The sequence below is a fragment of the Malaclemys terrapin genome, chromosome 7, assembly GCF_027887155.1.
Source record: "Malaclemys terrapin pileata isolate rMalTer1 chromosome 7, rMalTer1.hap1, whole genome shotgun sequence".
In the NCBI taxonomy this organism is placed as follows: domain Eukaryota; kingdom Metazoa; phylum Chordata; order Testudines; family Emydidae; genus Malaclemys; species Malaclemys terrapin.
The window spans coordinates 100800860-100827063 of NC_071511.1; the positions used below are offsets into that span (position 1 = coordinate 100800860).

General features: G+C 40.5%; 1 protein-coding gene across 5 annotated transcripts in view; it reads left to right on the forward strand.

Annotated features, from left to right (window-relative positions):
• STK32C (serine/threonine kinase 32C) overlaps positions 1-26204 on the forward strand; it is a 236948-nt gene that overhangs the window by 72028 nt on the left and 138716 nt on the right. Inside the window, exon 1 of one of the 5 annotated variants that reach the window (XM_054035295.1) lies at positions 5814-5903. The exons of the other annotated variants lie outside the window; for them this stretch is intronic. Within the exon in view, the coding sequence (XP_053891270.1) occupies position 5903 (1 nt within the window). The 5' untranslated portion in view covers positions 5814-5902. Of the gene's footprint in view, positions 1-5813; positions 5904-26204 lie in introns of those variants that run through there. 5 annotated transcript variants of the gene reach the window in all.

The window sequence follows — 26204 nt, forward strand, 5'->3', positions numbered from 1 at the left end:
TTTCCCTTTACAAAAATCATGTTGACTCTTCCCCCCAAAATTATGTTCATCTATGTGTCTGACAAAATAGATTGCAGTTCAAGTGATACTTACTCTTGAGCTAGTAATGCAGTGGGGATGTAACTACAAGTTACAGTCTAAGTTAGCACAAGTCAGCTGTGAAAGCAAACACTTTGTGTTGCTTATCCTATCATTTTGTTTAGCTTAAGTGTTTCATCATGTGGCCTCTCTGACTTGGCTAAGTTAGCTCAATGGAGTAACTCAAGCTCATTGTTGCATTGAAGACAAACCCATAGATTTCCTTCGTGACTGTGGACATGTCACTTCATCTACTCTTTGACTCAATTCCCACCTTAAAATATATTACTTACACATACTCTTCCCCACCTCACACAGATATTGTACATCACTCAGATAATAAATGGAGTGGAGTGTGGGATGCTACTTTTCTGATTTGGTAGCATTTTCCCACTTTGTGGCTACAGTAAATGACTATACCACATGCAGAGCAACAGAGAATCAGTCCTACAAGTCAAATCCTGGTCCTTATAAAAGTCTATAGCAAAACTCCCATTGAGTTAAATGAAATCAGGAGAAGTTGGCATCAAGTGTCCTTCACCACCACTGGTACAAAGTAATGCTCAATACAGTCCCTGTTCCAATTCACAGATTTTCCAAAAGGAGAAAATTCAGAACTAGAAAGCGATGTTACATGCATTTATATAGGATATTAAAAGACTCCCCACAATAATGAGGCTCATGAAATTAACACCTTTTAAAGTAATACAAACAAAAAAAAAAAAGGACCAGCCTCTTCTTTCTGAAGAAAAAGTACTATTTAAAAATAAACTTTAAAGAAAGTTGTCAGATCAACAGCCTTGCACATTGAAAACTAGCAATGCTAATCCACAAGTTACATGCCACAATTCTCCACGCTGTCCAAGGTTCCTTCTCACAGACTTGCAGGGACCACCTTCAGAGCTATAAGGGAGGACAGTCTCCATTTCATTTGATCAGACTTCTCTGCTGAGGAAGTCAATAAGAGAGCCAGTTTTAATAATGGTTGTTATGGTGTGTGTATCATTCCAATGGGAACCACCAACTTCTTTCACATAGTCCACTGAACAGACTTCTAGCAGGGAGTGGTTTATGCAAACATGGAGCATAGTTTTAAAGGCTCTCTTTAGTGTTTGGATGTTACCAGATAACAGCCAGTAGCTGACTGAGCAAGCAGCCACAAATGTAACAAACTGGCTACTAGAGAAAGTTAATCAAGAAGAGGATATTTATTACTAAAGATTTTATAGCTCAGCATAAGATGCTTATAAATCAATACAGTGCTGGCCTGGGAGGCAAGGAGATTAGGATGGTATTACAAAAACATTACTCAATGAAGAAGTATGGAGATCTACAAAATATTAACACAAGTCTCAATGGAAAACCTGCATCTCATGTTTAGGTGTCCAACATCTCTAAGGGACACCCAGAAAGTATCTACTTCAATTTTAGAAAAAATTGAAGTAGATACTTTCAAGTAACATTTTTTTCAAAAAGTTACATGGTAGTAATCACTGATAATTTTGTTAAGTTATTCTTTGCAATTATTGGAGCATTAAAGCCTTGAGCCACCAAGGAGCAGGCACATCAGCCAGGTAAATATTTGTATTGGGAGCTCTTTCTAAAGCAGTGGTTTTCAACCTTTTTTCATTTGCGGACCCCTAAAATATTTTGAATGGAGGTGGCACCCCATTGACTTAGTTGGGCAGAATCAAATCAGTAAAAGGAGATAATTTTCAGCACAGCTGTGCTGAAAATTTCGATGGGCAACTCTGTAGCAGGAGAGGTGTGATTACCACATGAGTTCAGTCCCCAAAACTGCAAGATGGCTGAAGGGCATCTTATACTTCAGGAAAGGAAGTTTTTATGTATAAACATTGGTATGCTGTAGTAAAAATAAATTATGGCAGGGTTCTTTTGATCAAACTAAGCTATTTCTCAAGCAAGTGCCAATCTTTAGGACATTTTCACAAGTTATGACATACAGGGACATTGTGCCTTCAATCCTCCAAAGACATGATTAGCTCTTGAACATCATAGCCTTTATAACTGTTTTAGGGTATTGCTGTGCAGTTTTTCTTGAATGAATGAGGCTGATTGTTTATAACTGAATAGCACTTCAAGGCATGTTGTTTTCTTTCATAAAGAAGTTCACTAACCACTCCTTCAGCTAAACAACTTTTGTGATCCACGGGGAAATTTCTCTGCAGCATTGAAGACCCGTATTAGCAGTCTTGTCAACACTTGCCTAAATATGCTACACATTTCTCAGGATTAACACTCAACTAGTTCTACAGAGTGTAGGTTCCACCATGGCTTATTTCAACATCCATATTTCTGTTTTAAACAAAGCAATACTTGTTAAGAAAGACAAGCCTTCTTGGAAATAAGTTGTACCCAGATGGAAAGCTGGCTTTTGCCTACTTTTAACAAGTGCAAGTCAACATTTTTAAGCATAAATTATTTCTTCATGTCTCTTTGGGCAAGTAGTAGTGTAAATGCATTAACATTTGGCTTCTGTGGCAATGTACACATAGCTGCAAATAGAATTAGTGAAGTTGGGATTAATAGTTAATAAGCAGCCAGATGACGTCTGACTGATCTACTTAGACCTGTTTGGAACGGCCTATTAGAACTTAATGTCCCAGAAAGTTTTAAAATGGTTAGCATTAAACAGTCTTACTTTTAGTTGATTTGCCACTAATAAAACCAATTTAAATGTAGCATGGAGTTGAGAGAAAACTGGCCAGACTATGCCTGTGTTTCAAAATAAAACTACTTTGGTAGATATTTTACACCCTTTCTAAAGAAAGAATCTTCACGATTTCATAATTGTGACTGGCAGTGTAATGAAACATGTATGTGGTAACAATGAAATAGTAAAAGTAACCCACAAAATGTAATAATTACACTGTAAATTAGAGTATACACCTAGACAGAATAGAAGAGGAGAATTACAATGCACTTGCAAAATCAATTTAGTGGCAACATATTTGAAATATACATTTAACGATTGTAGAGCTGGTTAAAATTTCTCATCAAAACTGAAAACTAGCTTGTTGACTGTAACAAAATTTTCACAGAATATTATTTTGTTAGAAATTTTCAATTTTCTTGATTAAAAAAGGAACAGAAAATAGTTTTCAAAAGCGGGAGTATTTAAGAACTATCTCCCCTGCCCCTTTGCTCCCTTCTTCCCTGTTTACCCTGAGACAAAATAATTTCAAGTTTTTGTTTAACTGAAAATCTGCATGAGTCCATGAAAAACTAGCATCTTTTGACCAGCTGTAGTCCCAGTTCTGTTCCCAGTAAAGCCAGTGACACTGACTCCAATGAGAGTAATATTGGGCCCATTATGTTCTAGTCTTTATACCTTTAGATGGATATTCTATGTTAATGAGACATGAATGGGAACATATAGTCCTATGGGTTCACCTTAAGCCCAGATAAAAGGAAAGACTGAGAATTGAAACTAGTTGTTGGGGTTTGTGCCATCCCACTAATGAACCTCAAGTTGGAAAATAAGTACAATGGCATAAACTAAGTAGAGAGGTAAATGACTCCCCATGCTCCTTTTCTTTTTGGTTTCTTTTGTGAAACAGAATGTCAGTTAGTGTGAGAATTACTGGGATGGGGTCAGATCCTCGGTTGATGTCAGTTGGCATAGTTCCATTGAAGTCAATCAAGGTACATCACATGATACCAGCTGAGGATTTAGATCCTATTCTCTGAGAACTGGACAGAGATCACCATCTAATTTCACACAGGAATGGACAGAGATTATTCACTAAATTCACATATGCCATAAACGAACAAGATAGAGATTTTTGATCACTGTGAGGGATGTGATCAAATTCAAGAAGCAGATTTGTTTAGCACCCAAATATAGCCTCTGGGGCAAATCAGTTACTATGATCCTGAGCTCCAAAATGTATGAATTTCAGATGGTAGTTTGATTGTTACCTGTTCCAATACCCAGTCCACTGCTCAGGCTGCACTGTGTTCTGACTGGCCAGTCTTTGATTTAATATCCGGGTAAACTAGAACTTGTGATGTAGCTGTGATATGAAATGTGTAAGATGAAAAGCGTAATTAATCTGTAATGGTTTTGCTATCATGGCTGTTCTGTATTTGATTATTGAGCTTTTCAAACAATGTTATTTTCTCCATAATTAAAATATGCATGAGGAAGGGTAGACTCACCCCTGGTTTACCTCCTTCCTAGTATAGCAGCTCTCTCCTCTCAAGCACCCCCTGCTCAGAGTCACTCCGGACTTGTGGTGGTTCCCCTCTTCCCATGACTTAGCCAGATCATGTTTCGTCCCACCCCTTCAGTGTTAACAGACAGTCCAACAATAAGTGTCCAACAAATATTTTCAAGACCTGGTGTCAGGACTCCAGGCCCAATGATCATCATATCCATCTCTCCTGGCTCTGAGTTGTCCTTATTGCCTTATGTCAGGGGGTTTTACTTTACCTTACCAGTGGTGGATAGAGGAACCCAGGTCCACCCATCACACTGGGTTCTAGTCCAGAGACCCTAGGATTATCACCTAATCCTGCTCCATCAGACATCTTGTCTCTGCCTCCCTAGATTCTTTCCTATCATTTGCCTTTCTTCACACCTTTCCCCAGCCACTTCCCTGGGCTCTTTGTAATGAGTAACTAGTTCTAGGGCTTCTCGCCAGAGGTCCAGTTCCTATCCCTGTGGCAGGGATTTACAGGATTTACTCGAATCCTATATCTTCCCTTGTCAGGCTTCCTCCTTGCCCTGCAGGACCCCCTGTTCCTCACAAGTGTCTCCACTTTCTTGCTCCCCAGAGAGTCTCTGTGGACTCCCCCCCACCCCCACCCCCACCCCCTGCAGCCCTTCAAACTTCTGTCCCAAACACCCCGTAGGCTTTACTGTCACTTCCTCTTGGCCTTTTGTGCCTCCTGCTTCCTCCTGGCTTTGACGTACCCACCTTCATTCCCAGGCTTCATCCTGTCTCAGCCCTCTGGCTCTAGCTTCTGGACTCCCAGGTTTATCTCTGCTTTTAGCCCAAGAGATGAAACTCCCAGCTACCCCTCTCCTGCAGTCCCTCCCAGGCCTCTTTCCCAAGGGCCTGTGCTCCCTCCTTTATGAAGATCCAGCTCCTCTCCAGCTAGATTTGACTATCTCATATGCCTAACACCTCTCCATGTGCCCCACAGTGCACATCCCACCACAGTGCAATTCCAGCTTTATTTTCAAATAATGTGATTTAGTTGCTGCTCTTTTAGAACCATAATGAACTGTGGTAAATATCTATTTAAAATGTGTATAGGCTTGCATTGTGTAATGGTGTGCAAGGGTGGAGGGAGTATGAGAATCTGTTCTCCTCCCTGACGTATGCAATCAAAGGCTAGTCAAAAGAACAGTGTTTGACCTCCCAGGGACTTCTCCAGCCCGGCGCCCGTAAGGAAACTCACCTTCCAAAAGGAAGCCTTCCCAGAGGAAACCCCATTCACACCTGCCAATGGAATTGACCATGTGAGCAGGGCTGGCAGAGTGCATGCTGTAGTTAATGCCACAGCTGATCCTTATTTGCCTATGTTTTGGATTATCTGTTGCACTGTTTATGGACTCTGGCAGATTATAAAATTATGAAAAGATTTAAAGCTTCTAATTTACTTCCCACAGTTTATGCTGTTTGCCTACATTCTGCACTTTCCTCAGCTTGGACAGTACACTGTACCATAGGGATATTGCAGAGGGCTCCCTCACTGCACCCAGCTGTCTCTCCTGCTTCACTTTCCCCATTCCCAATGGATGATGAACCTTCCCTGGTACATGGACAGTGATCACCACAGACCAGGATGAGCAAGTAAGGGGTTGCTCCTTGAACAATCTCTGTGAATCCACACCAATAGCAATGTGGCCTTCAATGTTGGAAATTTCATTGTGTGTATTACCAGTAATGTGTTCCATAGGAGGAAGTCTGTCTCCCTTCCCCTCCCCCCCCCCCCCCCCAGTGAATAAGGTTTAACCCCAGTTCCAGGTCATGAGTTTGATTTCTCAGGGGTTTTTAATAGTCTCAATTAAAATAAGTGTGCTTTGTCTTCTTACTTAAACATATGTAAAGCAGGGATAATTCCATTTAAGGCAGTGGAGTAACACTGATGTAAGAAGCCCAGGTTTTCTTGCTGTTATGGTGGTGTCAATCTGGAAGAACCCCACCAGCATCTGTTAAGTTCCCCTGGTATAGCAGAGAATAATTTGGCCCAGAGAGATGAGAATCAGATTCACTGTGTCTGCTGATAGCTGTCTGCACATATTTAACATTTTCCTCTGAACATTTTATGCAGTCTTGAACCAAACACTTCACGCTCACTTGTTTCAGCCACTGTGGCCGGAACACATCCAACTGCTTGTAGCTACATGAGGAATTCTTATAGATTAAAAAAAAATACATGACTGGTATGACCTGATACCATCAGTGGATAGTCATTTGATGTAAGACACGACAGGGTATGTCTATACTTCAGCTGTGGTTCCCACAGAGGGCAGACAGACTCATGCTAGTGCACTAACAGTAGCAGTGTGGATGTTGTGGCATAGACGGTGGTTCACCTGAGCTTGGACCTAGAGGCTGCAGTGGGCTTGAGCTGCTGCCAGTGCCACAATGTCCACACTAGTATTTTTAGTGTGCTAGCTTGAGCAGAGCTAGCACAAGTCCATCTACCCATGCTGGGAATCACACCTCCCAGCTGCAGTCAAGTCCCTTTAAGTCAGCCTGGCCTGTGACAGTCACAGTCCATGTACCACGGGAGAGCTCATCATACCCTTAGGTCAACAAGCTTGGCTGTGAGTTAGTGGGATCATGGAAGCCAATGGTGCTAAGTGTTTAGCAGATCCTGGTTTGCCTTTAAGTTTCATAGAATTCTTTTAACTGTCTAATAACTGATAGGTTACTAGATTTTAAAAATTACAACCAAAGACACCAAATTATAAACATAAAATAATGGAAAGAGTAACAAGCTGCCGCCTTTCAGAAGCATTTTCTATTCATGTCCAGATTGCTGTTGCTCCTGTCTAATTTGCGTGGTAGGATCAGGTGCTAAGACAAGAAAAAAATCAAGTGACTTCAAATCTGTTTGAGGCTTTTGTCAGGTCAGCCTATTTGATGTAGATCTATTCCAGCCAGTACATGAAAGAAGCTTCTCTTAGGTTGTCTTGAACCATAAAACAAGGCTGATGCAAAGTCATTGAAATCAAATGAAGTAAAAATCTTAAATGAATCCACATATTTCATAGAATCTCTATGGATAGTAATTCCATGCTCTAATAAGAATAGAACAGTAGGGATCTATTATCAACCACCTGACCAGGACAGTGATAGTGATGATGAAATGCTAAGGGAGATTAGAGAGGCTATCAAAATAAAGAACTCAATAATAGTGGGGGATTTCAATGATTCCCATATTGACTGGGTACATGTCACCTCAGGACGAAATGCAGAGACGAAATTTCTTGATACTTAAACAACAAGGAGTCCGGTGGCACCTTAAAGACTAACAGATTTATTTGGGCATAAGCTTTCATGGGTGTAAAAAAACCCACTTCTTCAGATGCATCAAGAAGTGAGGGTTTTTTACCCACAAAAGCTTATGGCCAAATATATCTGTTAGTCTTTAAGGTGCCACTGGACTCCTTGTTGTTTTTGAGGTTACAGACTAACACGGCTACCCCCTGATACTCGATATTTTAAATGACTGCTTCTTGGAGCAGCTGGTATAGGAACCCACAAGGGGAGGGACAATTCTCGATTTAGTCCTGAGTGGAGCACAGGATCTGGTCCAAGAGGTAACTATAACAGGACCGCTTGGAAATAGTGACCATAATATAACAACATTTAACATTCCTGTAGTGGGAAGAACACCTCAACAGCCCAACACTGTGGCATTTAATTTCAGAAAGGGGAACTATGCAAAAAATGAGGAGGTAAGTTAAACAGAAATTAAAAGGTACAGTGACTAGAGTGAAATCCCTGCAAGCTGCATGGACACTTTTCAAAGACAATTTACAAGTGGCGTATACCAACAGTAAATCACTATCCTACTCTGCTCTGGCACAGCTACTTTGACCAGGGAGTGGTGAGATGGAACCAAGGCTCCACCCCTTCCCTGCCCATACTCGCCCATTCCCTGCCCACCTGAACCTGGGAGGGAGTAAGCAGCTGATTAACTTTATTTACTCTTACACTGCCAGACCTAAGGTGTGGGCAGCCCATGTAAGATGTATAGTCCAAGTCACAATCAAGCTCCAAACCTTTTAAGGCTTAGCCCTCCTATTTAAGGTAGGTCAAATTTTGGATATAAGAAGTGTCAGATGGGAGAATAGTTTGGAAGTGATCCACCGTACTGCAGTTCAAAGGACCAAATCCTGCTTACTCTTCAAGAGTAACATGAACTGAATTTGGCCTGGACTTATTTAGGGATATGTTCATGGGGGATTTACAAGGTTATACATTAAATGCTTAACTGAACCGTAGGTATTTAATAGCTATTTATTGCATATTTTGTTTAATATTGTAAATTTTCTTATTTTATGACGAGACAAAAATACTTAGACACAGGCCTGAACCAAAACTCTATCCCTGAATTCTCAGGAACTTTGGGAAAATTTGGGTTTGTGATACAAATGTTGGGTTTTTTTGTTTTGTTTTTTTGTGTTTTTTTTTAAACAGAAGAGCATCAGCAGCAAAAGACAAATTTCCGCTCACCCAAACAGAACACACACACACAACCAAATCAAACTACCACAGTTTTTTTGAAAAAGGAAACAAATGTCTTTCTTATATGGGAGGGTTTGAAAGTTCTATGCTGAGAATTTCCCCCTCATGTCATGTAGGTGGTTTGACTTGAGAAAATGGTTTGGGGAGAACATAACCTATAAGAAAATGAGGTTGTGCCATCAGTACTTAGATACCACAGTGAGAGGCACTAAGTAAGGTAGATAAGACAACTATATTGTCAGTAGGGACTTTAATGTTATTTGTAAGATAACATTTAAATTTCTTGCATTGTGGTGACAATATCCTGTGTTGAATAGTCATGCATTCAAGCAGAGAATAAAAGTCTAATTATTTCCTATTGCTTGATTGGGAACAGTATTTGAATCCATATTCAACATTCAAGTGATTAGTAACACAAGTCACGTGACAGATTTATTCCACGACTGGACAACTTTAACTGTTAAATTGAGTGGACGGCCTAAAGGACTTATCAGGCTTTGAATTTTTCAAGGAGAGGCAGCAGGTTAGGGAGAGGCAGAAGATAAGTAGGATTAGGGAATTTTAGAAATGTCTAAGTCTTTTCTTTCTGGGTCAGAGGCATCATTCCTATGAAAATTAGGCTTCTGTAAGATTCATAGATTTTTAAACCTAGAGGGACCATTATGGCCATCTGTGACCTCTTGCATAACATAGGCCATAACATTTCACCAGGTGTTTCCTGCATAAAACCCATAATGTCTGTTTGAGCTGTAGCATATCCTTAAGAAAAACATCCCATCTTAATGACTTAAAACTATGGAGAATCCTCTGCATCTCTCTGTAAGTTGTTTCAATGGTTAATTATTCTCAGTGAAAAAAGTGCACCTTATTTCTTCTCTGGGTTTATCTAGCTTCAGCTTCTTCATCTTGTTACACTTCCATCTGCTATATTAAGGAGTTCTTTATGTCAAATCTACTCTCCACATAGATACTTATCAGTCACCTCTTAAACGGCTCTTGGATAAATTAACTAGATTGACCTTCTTTAGTCTCTCTCCTCAGTATAATGGAGTTCTTCTAAGAGAATTGTAGAAGTGAATTACCATAATTATGTCATCTTTTTTTCCTTCTAATTTCTGTGACTGAGTTATCACCACTGAAGCTGGTAACTAATGTTATGGTTCCAATAACCAGCTCTCCTATATTTAATTCATTATTTGTTTTGTATCTCTCTGTTCATTTAGAGAGGTTTGTATTTTTGCAATGGTCCCAACATATTGCTGTTATAAAGACTGTCAAACAATGGCTCACCATTCATGCCAGAATAGGAGATGTAACCCCCCTCAGCGGGAGAAAGCAATAAATTACTACTTTCCATTTATTAAAGTTGTTGGAAAGTATTCAAAATGTCAATTAAAAAAACCAAGGGGGATGGGGGAGTTTTTGTTGATGAAAAATGAATGGAAATCTGCAAAAATTTCCATGGAAATTTGTTATTTTTCCATCCAGTCCTGTTATTCATCTGGTCACATGTCTGCCGCAGAGTAATAGGCACAAGAAACACAAAAGAAGGCAAAATCATGCCCTCAGAGTGCTTACACTCTAAAAAAAATAAACAGAGAGCCCAAGAGAAATGGAGAGGGGGCAGTAGGGAAAAGGGGGTAGCAAACAAGTAAGAGGACCATGTGATAACTGTCTACATCCTGATAACACAAAGCTCAATAAACCTATAACCTTGCCATTGTCAGCTGCTGAAGTCAATGGGAGTTTTACCATCAACTTCAATGGGGCCAGGACTTCACTAGATCTTTGAGATGTATTTCAGGGCAATGTTTAGGACATTCCACAAGGAATGATTTCTTCATCTGTGAAAACAGATGCCATTTAAGTAAATTATCTGTTGGTTTATCCATTTCTCAGTTTCTGTGTGCTATATTTTCTTCTGTAGAAGAAAATATAAAGTTTCTGAACCCAGGGCTTGGAGTGGGATTGGTCATAACAGGAAGCAGAGAGTTTATCAAATGTATCTTTTGTAATTAATTGAGCCATAATAAAATCCAGTTATTATATTTTTGCTCATATGGTTGAGTAAAGTCAGTTACTAGCCATTTAAACACAGCCCAGCACTGCCTATTTTCCTTTCTTATTTTCAGTTTCCTCTATGAATCTTTTTAGAATTTAAAATTTACACTTTTTAATGTGTAGCTGCTATATGAAAACATCCTAATTTTAAAACAGTTACTTTAAATCCAATACACCCACAAACCAGATTATCTGGAAAATAAAATGCAGTAATGAATAAATGGATAATCCAGCAGACTCCAGATGGCATGATTTTCCCTTGGATATGCTTGTTACATTGATTGTTTTTTCTTAATATAACTGCATTTTGGCTTGTTGTTTCATCTCATAATTCAGGCTTCTAGATATCTTGGTTATCTATATCTCTAAGGTTGAGATGTAAGGGAGAGAACAGTTCTGACTGGGAGCAAAATGCAGTATTTGTACATATCCCTATTCAAATACCAAGTGTGTTTGGTAATCTTGTCCCTCTTGCTAAGGTAATGGAGGGTCAGCAGCAGCAGCTCTGAGATAGTGGTGTTGAGCACTGCAGTCCTATCGGAGGATTCCAGATATGGCCCAAATGTACCCCTTATTAGAATTCCCACATAGCCCCAAGCACCCCCTTGTGGGTGGACACAGTAATTATGGTTTTCATTTCTCCTCTCAGGCTCCTTAAACCTGCAGCACAAGTTCTCTTAGGTCCGATATTACCCCCGAGCTGGGGCTGGCACATTATCCCACATAGTATAAATAGGCCCTGGAAGCCCCAAATGCAGTCTATTTACACACAGAGTCTATAAAAGTCCCAAACACAGTATCAATACACCTCATACCCCCAGCTCCAGCAATTTCTGTACACATGGTCTCTCCTTCCATCCCTACATGTTCTTTTAGCAAAACAGCTGTCCCTGCCTCTCTACCTAGGATCTTTCTCAGGCTTCTTTCTGGATGCTAAGCCTCTTCCTGGGAAAGGTCAGCAAGTTAGTCCCTCCCCTGATTTCCTAGTCCGCAACAGCACTTTGGCTCTACCTCCTCTGTTGGTCTTCAGCTTTCTGAATAGACGGCCTTCTAAACACCTTCTCCTCAACTACATCTCTCTTCCTCTAATTTATTAGTTCCAGATGGTGCTCCACCTCTGCATCAGTTCAACCTGAGACACACTTGTGCTGGCACAGGGGCACTGTTCCCAAATAACTTAAAGGGGCCAGTCAGCCTGTGACATCCAATGCTTAATTTGTGCCAGGGCTTGCTAGGGCTGATCCCCAGTACTTCTAGGCTTGGCAGTTCATATCCTTGGCACCTCTGGACTTGCTGCATCAGTTATGAATGTAAGAAAAATTGCTTGAGCCCCAGCACCTCTCATTACAAATTAAGTACTCTTGACACCCCATTGCCCTAATGGAAGTGTGTGTGTGTGTGTGTTTGTGTTTCTACCTGGGCAGCATCCTGGTTTAGAGAGCTGGTACCATGAGAGACAGGGTTCTTGCAAACATAGTCATTGCCTTATTCATAACTCATTGGTGTCCAGGTAGTTTAAATTGTTCCTTGCAGTGTGCAACTTTTATACTGCACTCATTGAGGCTGAATATCTTGTTCCTGTGTGCAGTCCTAGTCCCTTGTTTTGTTAGATTCTTGTTGAGTTCCTTACACCCCTCCCTAGTCTGGACTAACCTAAATTATTTTGTTTGACCAGCAAATGTTACCTCTGTTTTTCTCCCCAAATTCCAGAGCATATGGTGCAGAGTGGTATATACGAGTCATTGGACGCTTTATTCCTTGTTGAATATGCTTATTTTCACTTCCTCAATCCATGAAGACTTGTTTTGCTACTCTTGTGTTGGCAATAATTCCTGTGAGTGTTTGATCTCGCTCTCATGATAGGAGGTCGTTATTTCATGGACAGTAGGGATTATTTAATTTGCTTCTGCTTTCCCTGATAATGAGATTCACTTTCCTGATTCTTGTTAAGATTGGGGAACACAGTTAAGTGTATTTGTTGAAAATCCATTAAACAAGGAAGTAGAGAAGATGTAAGGGACGATCATGAACTGGAAAAAAGCATTGAAAATTATTATATGTTAACGTCAAAGAAACTTATAGGATAAAACCAAACAGAAACAAATGTACCAAATGTATAAAGTCTGCTCTAAACTACAGATGAATGGCAGCACATCTAAAGTAAAGGTCTAAAATGAACATACAGGGTCTCATTTTCATTTACACTGTACCCTGCCATCCCCTGCTTTATGCTACAGCTGAGCAAATAATTGTTTATTCAGTTTGATGGCTGCTGAACTGAAGGGAAAAAAAAAAACAACCTAAATTTTTGGGTTTCTTTTGCCAAAACAAAAATAAAAATTTTGGATTGAAAAAAAAACCACACCCAAAACAAAATGAAAAAATCCAAAACAAAGTTTGTGTAGTGTTTTTGTTTTTCATCCCTTTTTTTAAAAAAAAAGTAGATGTTTTGAAATGATCAGCTGAAACTATTCATCAAATTTGACCCAAATTCTCAAGTTTTGGTGTCCTGAAAATACATTTTTTGGCAAATTTACTGTTTGCTGAAAAAGTTCACCCAGCTCTGTTTTTTAACATCAGAGCAGTGTAAAGGGGCATTGGTGTACAAAAGAATCGGGACCATATCCATTTTCAGAGGACTATTTATGTGTTTGTAGCTATACAACAACTCATATCCAAACCCAACATATAGTAGTCAGTGTGTGAAAGATTAATATAAATGCACAGGGTTAATGATGACTTCAAAATCCAAAACAATGTTATTGTTATATTGCAGAGTGCAGACAGGGAAATAAATAATTAAAATGTAGCCACATGGTAGCATTTAATGAATCACAATTTGAAGTTGCTTTCTAGTGTTCTCTAATTATTGTAGGTTTAAAACAAAACAAAAAACAAACAACCCTGCCACACATTGGCATACGCATAATAAAAAACAACCTATTCTGAAGGATTTATAGTCAGAGAATCTGTAAGCACTATTGGAGAGAAATGCTTTTCAGAGGTACAATATATGTTGGTACCTTTCTCCATGCTAAATCTTTGAAGAAAAACATACAGTGGCTAGGGAAACTGTCAGAATGAATCCCTTATGTTTAGAACCATCATTGTATATAAGAAATAATTACAAAGTTCTCCCAGTGCCAAGAATGTCCATGATCCTGTAATGCATCTCCTACTCTTCCCTAAAAAGGCCCAGTACTGTACAACAGACCTGGTTATAAATATTTTCACAACAGAAAGCAGAGTTCAATTTGGTGGGTCACATTATTTAGGAGTACACAGATGACCATTGGCATTCATGCACATTTTTGCAACCCTAGAAGGTTTGTGCATTAACCAATAGGCTGAAAATTATTCATTTAAACTTTTTGGTGGATACTTGTGAATGCATTTGTAGAAATCAGGAATGGGTCTTATACAATTCATTAGCCATGAAAACAGCTAAATTAGTAATGAAAAGTTTGACCAGCTGTCTTTTCCAATAATGGTGGAGAGGACAATGTTACTGCAGTTTGAGGGCCATTATTGTAGAATACTATAGTTATTTATTACAAGCTTTAATGCTATTTTTGCTTCTGCCTTTGTTCTTTCAATAAATGAAAAGGACCCCAGAGGAAGGGTCATTGACACATGCATGTGGTGGATCAGGGGAAAGATGCTGGCTCTTCACTTGAATTGAACACATCTGAGCAGTAGGAGCTCTAGCGAGCTGAGTTTGTTGCTGGTTTTCTAGCAAGACTTAAGTACCAGTTTCTCTTGTAGTTGGGAACAAGGAAAGAGGTGAAAAGGATGAAAATAAACTGAAATAAGGTTAAAGTAAATAAAGAGAGGAATGATAAATGACAGGAGAGAGAACAATTCAGTATCAGGCTCTGGTTGGACCTGTTCTGTAGTACTGACTCATCCTCCTTTCCTATATTTTTCTTTCCTTTTATGATGTGCTTCCCCCTTGATCCTCACCTTGTATGCACTCCTCCGCATTTTTTCTTCCCATTGTGAGTACTACACATGACATGAGCCTCACATATCCTAACCAAGTGCCTATTGTCATCCTACTTCACAACCCCCTCTCCCGAAAGTAGGCTTGTCCATGTGCCACAAAGGTCAACAGATACATGTTCATTATCATAGTTGTAATGTTGTGACCTCCCCATTAGATGGTGCTGCTGGGATAGTCAAATCCAGCTTTGAAAAGGACAACTGGGACTTGTGTTTATTAATTACAGGCTGTGCTAATAGGGAATTCTTTTCTATTAAGTATTATCAAAAGATTTTTTCATAAGTTATAAAATGCTGAAGGACTTAATTTTCCTGTTGGCAAAAAGTGCTGGAAGTCAGGGAAGGCAGCAATGGCCCTCAGACACTGCTGGTTCAACAGCAAGAGTGAGACTCAATTGCCTCTGCACAGCCACAAAGAAAAATATAACAGTTTAAATCTGTGTGATGTGGAGCCCAAAGATTTTACACAGTTTACTTTAAATAGTTCCTGTTCCACTTCCATTGGCGCCTGTGCCAAAACTCCCATTGACTTCACTGGGAGCAGAACAGGAGCTTAGGGTGTACTCATCCTCCAGGTTCTAAAAGAAATAATGGGAGCACAGAGGTGTCTTGCCTCACTAGTCATACCTCTCACTCCCTTCTGTCTAATCTCCTTCAAGGAATTAAAAGGAACCCTCCAGTCCCGAGCAGACCAGCAGTTTGGCATGAAGCGGGGACATCTCAGCCCTGCCACCCTCCTGCATTTCAGCATTGAGCGGCTGTCAGCTCTGTGCCTGAGTATCTCTGCCCAAAACCTCTCCTGCTTTTGGGCACCATCTGCCTCTAGTTACTTTTGGACTTGGGGCAGGGCCCAGCAGAAGGAGTGGATGTCCTTTTGTGCTGTGCATACAGCATTGGCTGTGGGGAGAGTTTCCAGGCTGCCCCTAGCATAGCAGAGGTAGAACAGGATTCAGTTTTCCCACGAGTCCTGATCCACCCCTTCCGCCGGAAGCCAAAGGCTTTCCCAGTCTAGTGCCTCACAGTGGCCTCCCAAAGTCTCAGAAAACCAATTAGTCCTTATGGCATATACACGTCAAGATTAACCATTTCTGTAAGGCTTAGAACCTTATGTTCATATTATTTATTAAATTTTATTTAATAAGCCCTCTGCAGCATAGCCGTGTGCTTAAGAAGCTATTTAATAGGGCTTGGTTTATTTGCATGAACCTAGTCAATTTCACTATCTTTATTGTTCACTCCCGTTTTTTTTTAAAAAGCCTTCTGTTCTGTAGTGCCCATGCATAAATCCTGTAAAAAACAATTTGTTAATTTTCTTTTTTTAATACATAGTTTTGTGTAAAATGTAATTGTTATATGTCCTGACCTCAGGTCAGCTCATTTATTTCCATAATGTATTTTGCACATAACATTGTTGATTCTTTTTAGGAATAAAGGACTATAGCATTATTCACTGGAAATTATAGTTTTTTTGTTTACTTTGATCACTTAGTGGTTTAAGGGACTCCCTTAAATACCTTGTCACTTGCTACATTCCTGAAGCAATTCTTTTGTAAAATGTTATGTCCTGTGCTGCATAATGTTATCTAGTTGAAAGAAAAAAATGCTCTCAAAGCTTGGGTTTGGTGTACTGACTCTCTTGTTCCAGTTTCAATTCGTGTGTCTTACAGTTCAGATTGTAATAAAGTTATAGTAGTGAGCAAAATGAATAAAAATATTTAAGGAGTTGAGCTGATAAAATCCATATGATGGCAATTGTAAACTTTTATCTGAGGAGATTGTTGTCTAATTATATCCTTTCTTTAAAACAATGTATAATAAAGAAAGATATACACCTCTACCCCGATATAATGCAACCCCATATAATACGAATTCAGATATAACATGGTAGTAACCTGCTACTGGGATGGGCCAATGGAAGATTACTAAGGCTATGTCTGCACTTAAAATGCTACAGCGACACTTCAGTGTAGACACTCACTACAGTGATGGGAGGGGTTCTCCCCTTGCTGTAGTTAATCCACCTTCCCGAGAGGTGGTTGCTAGGTCAACGGAAGAATTAAGTTATGTTGGGGTAGCTATGTCTCTCAGGGGTGTGGATTTTTTCACACCCCTGAGAGACGGTAGCTATGCTGATGTAAATTTTCAGTATAGACCAGCCATTAGTCCCAGTCCCCACCCCTGGGAGCAAGGAAGGAAACGATTCTGTACCTGGAGTGCACCTGGGGCATTGCAGCAACAAATTACCTTTTACCTAGGACTACTTATAAAAGCACAATGTGTCTCTAGGGGAGTTAGAAACAAATGAATTTAGTTCTCTGTCTGCCTGAGGCATGACCACAAGCAGGAGAGAGTGTTCATAAATTGGGCTTTAGTTTCTTTAAACATTTCCTTGGTTGACTTCAATTCCTAAATCTAGACTACAATTCGGCCCGTTTTTAATTTTTAAAGGATTGAAAAATCCTGTTAAGATGGAGGTTAACTCAGCTGCGTTAACATGCAGTTCTTTTCACCCATTCAAGACAGGGCCATAGACAGAGACAGTTGTTTCCAGCATGTAATTTTAAATTGACCTTTTATTTCATTCAGTCTTTTGCATAATCCATTTCAATACATGCAAGTAAGGTTTTGAGCGTGTTCCCAATTTGATCTGATCGGCTTCACATCTGAGTCCTTTGTGAGACCGTTAGAAAGGGTCCATGGTAATTAGAGCATTTAATGTCTACTTTGTCTTTTGAGATGATGATAAAACTGTTTTTTTCCTTATAAACATTAGGCTGAGTTATTGCAGATGCACAGAAATGAGCTGTCTGTACAGAAACTGAACCACACAATATGACTTCCAGAACATTGTGTTTTCAGTTTAGACAAGACTGAAAAAAAGTTGAGATCAGCACTATGGGAGCCCTAATTAGCTCCATCAACATATGTACACTGAAGTCATTAGAAGTGTATTGTTAGCTTTAACTAAGCAAGAAGTAACCTCAAGTGCTATCTGACTACACATAATAAAGTTTAGAGGAAGAAGAGTTAATCCCTCTGATTATAAGAATGTGCCATTTCAATATGAATTCTGTATTTCCCTTTCTCCAAACGGTAAGCCAGAGGAGGAATTAACGTAAGCTCTTGGTTATTGAGCTAAACAATTGGTTTGGAATTTAATGCTAGACTCTGGTAGTAAGTGATACTACTTTGCATCCTTGTGGTATTTTGTACTAGGATGATAATGATCATTGTTGACCTGCTGCAAAAAAACAAGTCGGTGATCATCTGCATACATTTGTGCAACTTCCACTTCAGTGATCAGCATCACCTGTGTTTGGTATGAAGCACAAGTCACCAAGACACACAGTCACATTTTAAGCTCGAGGGGCCTAATTCATCACTGCCTTTACACCAGTTTTCTACCAATGTAACTCCATTTAAAAATCAGTCAGTCAATGGAGTTACACACCCAAGTAAGGTCTTGTCTATGTGAACATTCAGGGCATATCTACACTTAATGGGGAGCGACACTGTGGCGATCAATGCACCAGGGGTCAATTTAGTGGGTGTAGTGAAGACCCACTAAATCCACCGCAGATCACTCTTCTGTCGACTCTGGTACTCCACCTGAACGAGAAGCGTAAGGTAAGTTGATAGGAGAGTGCCTCCCATCGACCCAGCGCGGTGTAGATGCCGCAGTAAGTTGACCTAAGCTACATCGATTCCAGAATGTAGCTGGAGTTGTGTAACTTAGGTCGACTTACCCCTGTAGTCTAGATGAGGACTTAGTTTGTGGCAAGCTGGGGTGTAAATCTAGCCTGCTGCTCACTGACTGTCCATGTGGGCCCTGCTGCCATGCTCTAAAAGTTTGCTAGTGTCCTTTTTAATCTACTCCTCTTTCAAAGCGGGGTCAATTAAAGTACACTAGGGAACTTGTAGAGCCGAGCAGCAGGGTCCATGCAGACAGTTAGTGTGCAGCAGGCTAGCCGGCAGCAGATTTACACCCCAGCTTGCCACAAACTAAGATTGGAGTGAACCAGTTGTGAGTCCAATCCAAGATGTTTTGTGGAACTAAAATTGGAAGTGTGTGTGTGTGTGTGTGTGTGTGTGTGTGTGTGTGTGTTTGTTTTAAAACAAAAACAAAAAAACCTCAATGAGAGTGGTGATCCCTTAAAGGCTTTGTAGTCATCAACATTGTACATCTCAAATGTTTTTAAAAGTTGTCCTAAAGAAATGCTTCTTGGCTCTTTGACACTTATTGATTTTAGCAGTTAATATTAACAGCCATTCATCTGCTAACTCTTTTTGTGTGCAAAAGCATTAAGAAAATGCAAATTACCTTATGCTTACTATGCTGAAATGTTGAGCAAACTAGAACCCAAGCTACACATGCATTATCTTCCATGCTTTCAGGTGAAAACCTTCTACGGGTATAGCCACACAGTAAAGAAAAACCCACGGCTTGCCCATGCCAGCTGACTCGGGCTTGCAGGGCTTCGGCTGCAGGGTTGCTTCATTGCTGGGCTCAGGCTGGAGCCTGAGCTCTGGGACCCTCCCACTTTGCAGTGTTCTAGAGCCGGGACTTCAGCCCAAGCCCAGCAATGAAACAGGCCCATTTCTCTAGCCCTGCGACTCCAAGTCAGCTGGCCCAGGCCAACCGCAGGTGTTTACTTGTTGTGCAGACACACCCTAAAAGGGTGAAATCCTGATGTGATGGGAGTCAATGTCAAAACTCCTGTTGACTTCAGCAGGGTCAGGATTTCACCATCACCTTCAAAGTTTACAAATGCCCTTTTAAAATAGGGTTGGTCAATGAAGTTGGGCCTTCTTAGATTTTTGGAAATAATTTATGAAGCATTCCTGATTTATTGGAATGTGTCTGCTATTCACCAAATATTCTGGATGAATTTCATGCAATGTGTTATTCATGCACTGCTGACTACACCTCTACCCTGATATAACGCTGTCCTCGGGAGCCAAAAAATCTTATAGGTGAAACTGTGTTATATTGAACTTGCTTTGATCTGCCAGAGTGCGCAGCCCCGCCCCCACAGAGCACTGCTTTACCGCGTTATATCCGAATTCGTGTTATATCGGGTCGCGTTATATCGGGGTAGAGGTGTACATCTATTTAAGGTTCTATGCAGCATGTGATTTGTTCACATAGTAGTTCTACTCCTTGACTGGATGGCTGAAAATTTTAACAGGAGAATAACACACAGTGACCAATACATAATAAATGCTGCACTTTTGGGACATGCACGTTCTTTTTCATGCATATTGGCAATTTTCAAAAAATGCAAGTCCTGTGTAGCATTGGAGCCAATTGATTTCATGGGGACTGCTTGTTCAACTATGAGTTTGCAACGGTGGCCTCCAGTACTGAAATGTCGATAGTAATAATTGAATTTGTAATTGCTAATTCTAAAATTATTGGATCAAGTCTATATTTACTCTTAAACGACTTTTATCCTTGCTTGCCTTCTGTTGCTATTATTTTTCATTGGTAAAAACTTGTCACAGTTTCAGGGATGACTGCACCTGTTTCCTCCTCCTTCCCTTCCCTCCATGGTCCATAATAGGAGTGCCCAGTCAGGTCTTGGGCTTCTAGCCATCATTTGTCTCTCAGCAGGGATGTTTGTCTCACTTCCTTCTATTCCTCAGCAAGCCAGTCTGCCTAAAGGCCTGCGCCTGTGCATTGCTTTCTCTCCAAGGGCTATATGACCAGTGTGTGCCAGCACTTATACGTTCCCACACAGCTTTTTCTCAGCTGAATACATTTATTCTCAGGGTAAAAGCATCAGAGAGAAAAGAAATAAACAATATAAGTTCCTACATGCTTATTAAACACACCAGAAATCTCCTATCTTTTACAGGGGGAGTCTGACAGGCCAATGTCTCTTCCAACCCTTCAGCAAGTATGGGAATCCTCCTAGGGGTAAAGGTCCTGTCCTTTTGCTGAATCAAAAGGAAGACCCCTTGAGTCTGTTTAAACTCAAACTGGAAAACCCAGTTTGAACCAATATACACAAGCCACCTCTCTGGAGTTGTTTAGTCTTAGCGACTTACTTGCCTTAATCACCCCATACTGTTTTAAGTTTTATTTTATTTATTTATTTAACTAACCACCCTTGGCTGGCCTGTGTCAACTGGCTTGGGCTGCGAGGCTATAAAACTGCAGGGTAGATTTCTGGGTTCGGGACCGGCTCTACCATTTTTGCTGCCCCAAGCAAAAAAAAAAAAAAGCCGCTTGGCCTACTGCCCAAACTGCTGAAGCAAAAACAAAAAAAAGCTGCCCGGACTGTGCCACCCCAAGAATGGACGTAATGCCGCCCCTTAGCATGTGCAACCCCTGGCACATGCTTCCTCCGCTGGCGCCTGGAGCCGGCCCTCTCTGGGTTCTGCGGGGGGAGGGTCCTAGAGTCTGAGCTCCAGTCCAAGTCTGGATGTCTACAGTGCAGTTTTACAGCCCTGCAGCCCAAGCCCGTCAGCAGCCAGCCCCAGGTGTAACTGCAGCATAGACATACAGTAAGAGAGTGAGGAATAGAACCCAGGTCTCCTGATTCCTATACTCTGGACCACACTGCCATCCCTAACTGGTGCATCATTCACCACATCTGTCAGATTAGTTTTTTCTCCGTTAATTACGTGGAATGCTTTTTGAGCATGATTTTGAACTTTCCCATTGATTTCAGTGACAGCTGGTTAGGGCTCTTTGTTTTGTGTTGAAAGTACTTTTATTTCATTGGCTATAGTTTCCTCTGAATTGTATTCAGTTCCTGGAGGAATATGCCAATAGGATCTCCATATAACAGAGCATTTACAAATGCTACCTACAACTATACAAAGCATTAAAATAACAAAAGGACTACCTAGCTCTACTCTGGGCCCAGTCCTGCTCAGTTGAAATCCAAAGGAAAATTTTACATTAACTTCAATAGGAGCTGGCACAGGGCCATTATTACTAATGATTGCTGAAGGATAGCCTTTAAAATGTAAAGCTATATATGATTTATAGAAGTACAAAAAGAGAAGCACAAATGAGACTAGCAAATCTTAATTTTTTAGACTAATATAATGAAAAGATTTTATGTTACAAACTTATACGCAAATAAAAAGGCTTCTTGATTGCATCTTTGCTTGCCAGATTCCAACTCAGAGTGAATTTTTGGGGCTGAGTTAGAAACTTCAGAAAACCAGGGTCATGATATAGATGCTGTTAACGTAGGTAGCTTTGCTAACAGGTCCCACTCTAATATAAGATGGGAGCAGGTCTATTAATTTTGTTGCTGGTACAGCTTATTAAAATGTATCAAACCAAGGGCAAAGTGTGAGGACATGGATTTGGCGCATTGGAACTCTATGAAGAATGCAGGAGGTTTTATTTTAGTCTCTCATCTCATGAAACAGAGTATAAAAATAATATCTATAGTGGGAAAAAAAGCCACTGATAATTCATATAGGGGGTAAAGATGACCTATTTTTGTAGGAGCAAAGATTTTCAGTTGCCAACTCAATAAGTGAAAGTATGCTCTCTGAACAATGAATAATTTAGTAACTTAAAAGTGATTAACATATCCAACGAGCCCCAGTGTGTGAAGTGCTGTGGGTCTTCTGTATGAAATGCACCCCAGTGCAGAAAATGAAGCACACAACCTATGCATCATTGCAGTTCTATCTTAAGCCCTCAAGGTAGAGTTTAATAGAACTTAAGTGTTAGAACTTAGGCATAGTGATGAGTGTATGTAACTCTATCGAACACTCTATGTTGTCTCCTTGTGTTCATTTCTTGGGTGCAGCAGGAAATAGGTGAAGTACAGAGCTAACTAACGAAGATAAACAGAATTTACTTCTTAAAAAACTACTTTGTTATCTCTTATGCAGAATATTTCAAGTTAAAGGCCGTTATACAGGGATTTACTACAGCATAACAATGCAAAATGCAGTCCCGGTTATATTAAAAAATACTGAAAATTAATGAATGCTTTGGAAATTGTACTGCAAGAAAACAAAATATAACAACACTGTATTGGGGACACTCACTTCATTATTTATAAGGAGAGGCCAGTTCTGGTACCAGTGCAGTTGGCTCCAAGCAGGCTTTCCTCAGAATTTCTGACCTACTTCTGCAATGAATATAATTTTCCAAAGGTATTTTTAGTCATTTTCCACATTTACCTGCTTCGGGAATACATTTAGCAGCTGCTAGTTTGATGAATCAGAAAACTAAGAGCACAGTTTGCCCATAGTCTATACTGAATGTGTGGATCTGCCGGGATATTGTGAGGCTTAATTCATTAATATATGTAATGGACTTTGCAGTCCTCAAATGGAGGATGTACTGCAAATGCCAATTATGTGAAAACAGCAAAAAACATAACCAGCCCTGCCAACCCCAAATTAAGAGCACAAATACCCTTGTCTAGCTGAGTCAATGGAAAAGGTGACTAATCCAATATTAAAATATAGCAAGTATGCTTGGATAAGAATGCATGCAATGACTGTTTTACCAAACATAACTTCTTACAAATAATAAATAATAATTCCAAACTGAAAAATATTACTGTAGCAGGGACAAACACTCCATTCTGCAGTCCCTGCCCAAATCAAAGACAAGAGACAACAGATGGGGGAATACAAGAAAACAATAAGACAATATTGGTCAGCACAATAGGCTATGGTCTCAGCTAGTTTTTTTACAGGCTTCATGGCAGAGGAGAGATTTCAGGAGGGTTTTGAAGGTGGGTAATGAGGTAGCTTTGTGGATGGTCATGGGAAACTTCTCCCAAGCATAAGAAGCAGCACAGGAGAAAGAACAAAGGTGCTTGTTTAAATTTAATCAATGGGTGATGGAAGCTGGCATCATGGGCCAGTCAAAGGCAGGAGTCAACCTTTCAATACTGACTGAAGACTCTGGGTAGGTCTTTTTAAATGGGTGTGGTACATTCCCACATTGATATTGTGACGTTCAAATGGAGCTCACACCCACTGTTTCTGGGAAATCCAGCCTGAGGAGCCAAAAAGGCAGCAGACATCCTAGACATGAGAGCTGCCTGCTTCCCTGAACCACTTCCTACAGCTCCCGTTAGGCCCAGAATCTTTGAGGCCTGTCTCTGGCAGTACAGATGAACTAAACCAACTCTGCTGAATGTACCGTCTGTCCAGCCCAATAAATGCAAGAGTTTAGATAACAAAACTTACCCTCCATGGCATCATCCCAATCCTTCTTAAAGGTTTGAGGCACTCCGCAGACACACTGGACAGAGCCACATAAGCCTGAACAACCCAACACAAACATCCCCTTCCTAATATTTTTTGCTAGTCTTCCAGCTCTCTTCTTCAAGGTTCATTCCAAAGCCCTGGAATGAAGAGATTGTCAGCAGCACTCTCTCCTTCCCAAGCAATCTGGGTCCCCTAAACAGGCTAGGGCGGGGAGTCTCTTGGCTTTGTGGTTTCCTAGACTAGGAGAAGCATTGGAAGCTGCTTACTGCTTCCCTCTGAGCAGCTCCAAAAATTGGAAGTTAAAGCCTACTGAGGAAAATAGAAAGGAGCATCAACTCTGGAAAGTCAAGTGTGAAAAAGTAAAATTGGGGAAGTCAAAAAAGAATTTGAAGAGCCAACTAGCCAAAGACTCAAAAACTAACAGCAAACATTTTTTAAGTACCTCAGAAGCAGGAAGCCTGCCAAACAATCAGTGGAGCCACTAGACGATGGAGATGCTAAAGGACAAGGTCAATGTGGACAAGCTAAATGAATTCTTTGCATCAGTCTTCACTGCAGAGGATGTGAGGGAGATTCACACACCTGAGCCATTCTTTTAGGTGGCAGATCTGAGGATCTGTCCCAGATTGAGGTGTCATTAGAGGAGGCTTTGGAGCAAATTGATAAATTAATCAGTAATAAGTCACCAGGACCAGATGGTATTCACCCAAGTGTTCTGAAGGAACTCAAATATGAAATTGCAGAACTAATAAGTGTGGTATGTAACCGATCATTTAAATCAGCTTCTGTACCAGTTGACTGGAGGACAGCTATGTGACAGGTTCTCCCCAAGGTGCCACTTGGAACTGGGGTACCACTGAGACTGAGTCCCCCTGACCTACCAGCCTGGCTTCCCTTTACACTGTACTTCTATGCAGCCTGTCAAACCCTTCTCCAGGCTTCAGACTGCACTTAACCAGCACACATACAGGTATGGACACACCCAGCTGCAGCTATACACACAGATGCTGAGATCAGCTCTGGATGAGAAGGCTCAACTAAGGCACCTCCCAGATGCCAAGGCACGCACCCCCTTCGGGAGTGTAAACCCAAAATTATACCTTCTTGCACTGCACAGGGAACTGTACAGTGTAAGCTCATTAAATTCACCCCCTCCCTCAATGTGGAGGAAGATATGCAACAGCTTTCTGCCCCAGGTTATAATTCACACACACACACACACACACTGGTTTTAGACAAAACAAATTTATTAACTATAAAAGCTAGATTTTAAGTGATTATAAGTGATAGCAAACAGATCAAAGCAGACTACCTTAGTAAATAAACTAAACCACAAACTGAGCTTAACATACTAAATAGATAGGATATGAATTAGCAAATTCTCACCCTGCGTGATAAACAGGCTGGCAGATTCTTAAGACACAAGCTGCCTTGGCTTTCTCAGGTTTTCATAGACAAGCTAAAAATTCCTCTAGACTGGGATCATCACTTCCCACAATTCAGTCCTTGCCCCTTAGGTGTTTCCAGGTGTGTTGTTGTAGGGACCATGAGAAATCATCATGATGTCATTATCCCCCTTTTATATCTTCTTCCCAGCTGCTGGAAAGTTCTTTTGCTGTGACCTGCGTCAAACAGTTCCCATTATGTAGTGCTATCCCTGAGAGAGTTCAATTGTACCCAGTTCCTGGGGTAATCCTTGTGCTTATATAATATAATATAATTGTAATGGAGATATACCTATCTCATAGAGCTGGAAGGGACCTTGAAAGGTCATTGAGTCCAGCCCCCTGCCTTCACTAGTAGGACCAAGTACTGATTTTGCCCCAGATCCCTAAATGGCCCCCTCAAGGATTGAACTCACAACTCTGGCAGGCCAATTAGCAGGCCAATGCTCAAACCACTGAGCTATTCCTCCCCTCCTCAATAAGCCATTAACATTGTTTGACCTTTTTACTGTTGAACCTGAAAGGCTGCTTGTGGGTGTTTTCAACCTCACAACATGTTTCAGTAACACATACATAGACGAACTTCATAACTTCACATACCAATAGCACATATAATCCAATGAGATATTACTTTATAGCAGATCAAAACTTTTAGAATACCTCACAAGGCATACACATA